The sequence below is a fragment of the Lactuca sativa genome, chromosome 9, assembly GCF_002870075.4.
Source record: "Lactuca sativa cultivar Salinas chromosome 9, Lsat_Salinas_v11, whole genome shotgun sequence".
Classification (NCBI taxonomy): domain Eukaryota; kingdom Viridiplantae; phylum Streptophyta; class Magnoliopsida; order Asterales; family Asteraceae; genus Lactuca; species Lactuca sativa.
This window is the reverse complement of record NC_056631.2, coordinates 39,776,920-39,782,257: the sequence shown is the minus strand read 5'-3', so window position 1 is coordinate 39,782,257 and position 5,338 is coordinate 39,776,920. Positions and strand designations below refer to the sequence as shown.

The 5,338-nt window shown below is 34.5% G+C and overlaps 1 protein-coding gene across 2 annotated transcripts; it reads right to left on the bottom strand.

The window, feature by feature from the left end:
- Positions 1-350: 350 nt before the first annotated feature.
- Positions 351-4,919, bottom strand: LOC111891629 (RNA polymerase II C-terminal domain phosphatase-like 2). Of its 2 annotated transcripts, none has more exons than XM_023887690.3 (15): positions 4,440-4,919; positions 3,872-4,342; positions 3,265-3,475; positions 3,002-3,159; positions 2,837-2,907; positions 2,643-2,748; positions 2,306-2,552; positions 2,101-2,228; positions 1,959-2,016; positions 1,725-1,858; positions 1,587-1,640; positions 1,360-1,456; positions 1,118-1,266; positions 969-1,036; positions 351-873 (listed from the first exon to the last, which is right to left on the bottom strand). In XM_023887690.3, the coding sequence occupies exons 1-15, from the start codon at positions 4,710-4,712 to the stop codon at positions 762-764; spliced, it is 2,337 nt and encodes a 778-aa protein (XP_023743458.1). In that variant the 5' UTR covers positions 4,713-4,919; the 3' UTR covers positions 351-761. The 2 variants fall into 2 exon arrangements, with proteins under 2 accessions (XP_023743458.1, XP_023743459.1); XM_023887691.3 differs by having other exon boundaries at positions 1,725-1,852.
- Positions 4,920-5,338: the final 419 nt, after the last annotated feature.

Sequence of the window (5,338 nt, the reverse complement as noted above, 5' to 3'; positions counted from 1 at the left end):
ATAAGTCTAAACATTTCATATAAACAATTTCTTAGTTGGAGCTTTTAAAATTTCAACCATACGTTTTACTTCTTTGGTGTTTTGGACTAGAGTCGTCTTCTACTTCCATCTTAAACTTTATTCTCAAACATGTAGAGCACTTCTGATATTTATGTATGATTGGTTTGTTAATTATCATTAATCTAAGTTCTAGTGTACAATTGTGGGATTATCTTATTAATCTTCTACAAGAAAGGATTAACAAATCTTTTATAATCATACCCATGGTCAACCAATAGAGTTACAAATTTATTTGGGGAATGTCAATGGAATGTCTCAAAATGCCACTTGTTTTAGTTAATAGAAAAAAGAAAAAGATAATGCCACTTGTTTTAGTTATAATGTGAATATCCAAGATTCTTGTCTACCCTAAAATACTAAATACAGAAACAAGAAGTAATTTACAAATCCAAAAGCCCAAATGTTACCTTTTTTCTTTTCCCCTAGTAACAAAGGGATGAATCAAAACTGACCATGCCATAATACTTACAAGTTTTGCTATCGAGATCATGGGACAAAACAAACCCTAACCCTCATCATCATCATCATAATTCATAATCGCCTTTACAATTTGTTGACACGGCTTTCCGGGTCCCACATACCAACATCATGGTCTTGGTTTGTTTTCTACATTGTGGGACCCTCAAAATCATGGGGTCAAAAAAGTCATTTCTGGTTTTCCTTCCATAATTCCATATTCGTATATTTTTTTGTTTCACAATTCACACAACTCTATTCCATTTCTTTTGCTGCTGTTGGTTTCGTGAGGATGATGAATCTAGAGAATTTTGAGGTAATTCTTCTTTTGAATTTTTACTTGTGGATTCTGTTAACCTATTATATAACATTTGCACATGAAATGATGAAATCAGTGTGATTTTTGGAGGGAAAAATCAAAGTTAAATACGTTCAAATTTTTAACCACTTACCTTGATGAGTTGGCTGGCTTCTGGAGTTGCTGGCCTGTGAAATTGGAGGACCGCCTCATTTCAGAAACCTGTGAAATGACCATTTTATCCTTCCTTACATTTCTGATTAAGATTAAGTCAAAAATAAAAACAAACATATAGATTCCCACCTCATCGATAGGCAATCCATCTTTGACAAGTGATTCATCTGATTCCGGAAAGTCTGTTGTTTCAAACAGGAATCCATTTTCCATTCCAGAGTCATCGGAATCTTTGTTTCCTGTTTCCGATTGTGACATGAGGTACGCTACATATTTATCTGTAATACCATCAACACAGCTTTCATAACTTTTCATCTCAAAAAAAAAAAAAAAACATTTTTTTTAAGATTAGAAAAATAATAAATTCTCACCAGCCAAACTGCGAAGGGCATTTTCGGCAGCTTGTTGTTGTGCATCTTTTCTGGTCTTACCCATTCCAACACCTACTTTCTCACCTGTCAACAACACCTACATAATTCACATATATTTAGTACAATACCATATAATATTATAATATATTTTCAAACATTAAATTTTATAATCCTTGAATGTAGTGTTACTGTGTGGGAAGGTACAAGGTTGCAATGGTGTAACTCACCTCATATGAAAACTGCCAATCCTTGCTAGAGCTTAAAATGGATCTGTATTCAACCTATAAATCAACATAAACAGATCATCAATGAACAACCAAATAAAAAAATAAAAATAGAAAATAAAAAATAAAAGATTAGCATACCTTAAAACCACATCTCTGTCCAATTTCCTGCAGCACTCCAATGGATAAAGAAGGTGGTAAAAAGTTTGAATTTCCACCATCAGGGAGATTTTTTTTGCTATTATAGGATGCTTGATTCTGTAGTAAGCCTGTATCTTTCACAAATGAAAAACACATGTGCAAAAAAAAATTAGTATAACAATATTTTATACATATAATAATTAACAATATCACAATAGAAACAACTTCAAATACCTGAAAGTAAACCCACTTGTGGCAAATTCCTCTTTTGCAATCCATAACCATGGAATACCTGAAAATAGCAAGAAAAAAAAAAGTAGAGATTTAATTGACATAAATTTTTTAAATGAAAATATTTAGTGAATATGAAGAGTACCTCTTCATTCTTTGGTTCATATACAAGTGGTGGAACTTGAAACCCTGGAGAAAAGGAACTTGATGTGCCATGAAAGATAGGAATATGACCAGGTCTAGGTCCTTGGATGGGGCCCAGTAAGCTAGGTTCTGAAAATATAATTATTAAATTATATAAATAATTTTATAAAAGAATAGAAGCTAGAGATTTTCTTATGACTGCATACTTTCTGAAGGTATCATTGATTTGAAAGATGGTGGGCCGTAGATGGTTGTAACTGGAACAGACTGTTGTGGCTTTTCAGATTTTAACTCCACACCAGTACCAACATTTGATGCTGACGTGGTAACATTTGATGCTGACGTGGCAACGTTTCTTGCATCCTGTTGATTAAGTTTATGAGCAACTTCAGGGCCATTGATTCCTTCTGTCATTAGGGGATTTATATTGCCATTTGGTACAAAACTAGCATCCTGAAACCAATTTTTTTTTTTTTTAAAAAAAAGAATTATTCAAGATAATAAAACCGATAAAGAATTAGGGATCTTAGTTTAGTTACTTACCTCTGACATTAGATAGTTACAAACATCTGGGACAGGTGGCAGATTTAAAACTTCATCTTCATAGAAGTGATCTGAAAGCCTCCTTAGTAGATTCTCATCAAATTCTCTGACAAACACAAGTTATTAATAATTAATAAAAAAACTGTATAAAAAACAGATGTTTTGGGATTAAAAATTTTGAATAGCAATCTTACTTAAAGAAACCACCTCTAACATTGCATGCAACATTTCTTGCAACACAAAGAACAGGAACAGCATTTGCTGTCTATCAAAAATAAAAAAAGATTATTAATAATAATATCCGAAATCAAATAGTAATGATGAAATCAAGATTTTGCAGTTTTGGAAATTACAAACACCTCTGCCTGTGGAGCATAATAAGGAGTGAAAGCAGGTACCACATGAACCCTAGGTTGATCTTTATCATCCCAAACTTTCAACCTATCATCGATCACCATAGCCATTCTTGGATGACAGGTGCGATCTTGGAAGACATTAAGTAAAGACTTACGTGCACCTATACAATGATAAGAATGTGATATGAATGTTTGATTATTAGTGATTATGAAGGAGAAAGATTGTTGATTTATGTTTGTTATGGTGAAGAAAGAAAGATGCTTGCCTGATTTGACACATACAACACGGGTTAATAGTTGTTTTGGGCCAATTAAGTGGGCTTCTGGATCTAGCAACCTCCACATTTCCAATGCATAATCTCTTTCAGCCATTGTGCATACATAAACTTCAAATCTTTTGCGCCCTTTTGCAATCAAATAGCTTCTTAAATCCTCCCATGCAGGTCTTAACCTCACAAGCACACTCGTGTCACGTATCTGTTCATGCAAACAAATTACAATTTTGTTTCACAAAAGGTTATGAATAATTGTGCATACTACATACATATATATACATACATATATAAGGCACCAGTAGAGTTGAAGCCCACAAGAAGACGAAAAAATGAAATATACAATTAGTCACATGCCTAGTCTAATGCATCAGTTACCCACCCAAGAGAGCTAACAATAAATAAGACCAGAAGTAAAGGACGAAATAATAACATTGCTAATGATATATGTCCACAGGAATAAACAGGCAAACAAATCATTCATATGTATTAACTGAATCATTCGTTCCAGTTTCTCCAACTTACATGTTGCAGAAATAAAATTAAGTCTTCTAAACAGGAAATAAGATGGAGAATATATAGAAGCAATTAATCTTCTAACCTCTGGATTAATCCGGGTTAAGACTATATTCTTTTCGGGTAATCTTATAACTGGTCGAACAACACGCTCATTTCCAGCAGCATTCATATGAACTTCCTCCAGTTTCACATTATATGTCTGGCCATTATCAGTAACAGAATTATTTTCAATGTATTGCTTCAATAATGCTCGATCTTCCACAAATCTTTTAAGCTCAGATGTCATCCCAGAAACCCGAATCGAATCAGACTCCTGCCCAATCCAACCAGTCAAAACCTCAATCCTATCCTCAAAAGACTTCATCGTATTTGCAACAATAAGTGTCTCGTCAAGATCAAACACAATGGCAAGACACCGCATGTTCAACATCCCTAAGCAAGCATTATACAATTGAGCTGGAACCAAACAACACCAGAAACAAGGAAATTTCTTTAGCTTGCTTGGCATTGCCACCAAATGAATCTCTTCATCTCCAATCACCACCACAGCTGTCTGTAATAAACCAAAAACAGACAAAAATTTACTAAATCAGGAACTAAACAACACAGGAACATCAAACGTACATAAATGATTGAGAATTGATTACAACCTTTAGCTCGTAGAAGCAAGTAGCGTGAAGATCGATGAGCAGGGGTTGTCGAACAGGGGATGATGATTCAAGCTTGCAACGAACTGAGAACGAAGAGATTGTTAACAAAACTGAAAGAGGTGGACATCGTTCGCTGACCTGAGACAAATGATGAATCCTAATCTCGTTGTTTGGGAATTGGAAATTCTTATCACCGGTATGAATCACATCCAATTCACCCAAACAAGCTTCCCCATGGTAAACCACCGATTTATTAAACCCTAAACGACTCATTTAAATAAAGTACATCAAATTACAATAATTGTATTTGAAAACTTCAAAATCAATCAAGACGAATACGAAATGCACAAATTTTTCACGAAGATTCGAGGAATTTACGTGAAGAATTTAACTAAACCCTCTCTTCAGTCGCTCTCTTACACGCCCCTTCTCTTTTTCCCTCTTTCTCTCTTTCTCTCTCCTGGGGTAGCGGTTTGAAAGTAAGTGTGGGGGGGTTTATATAGAGGGGAAAAAGCAAAGGCATCCGTGGCTTGTTATGTAATAGGGCGTGGGTTTGGTCTTACTTACGAAAATGCCATGATTTTGTCCGTACAGATGATTGTCAAAATGGCGTGATGCATTAGACGGGTCATGAATGCTTTTCGCGACGGAGTTTCATCTTGCTGTCGTGGAGTAATCACAGCTGTTGGATTATATGACTTATTTTTCATGAAAAAAGTAATTTATTCCATAAAAAAATTTAGAAAAATAAAATAAAATAAAACTTACAAAAAAAAAAGGTGAAATTTTTTATTAAACCCTACGATGGCGACGTGTCACCGTGGTACTGTGGTGAACACAACATGTTTGGGGTGGATAGACATGATAAGGTTGTCACATGTCATAGCTCGACTGAACGA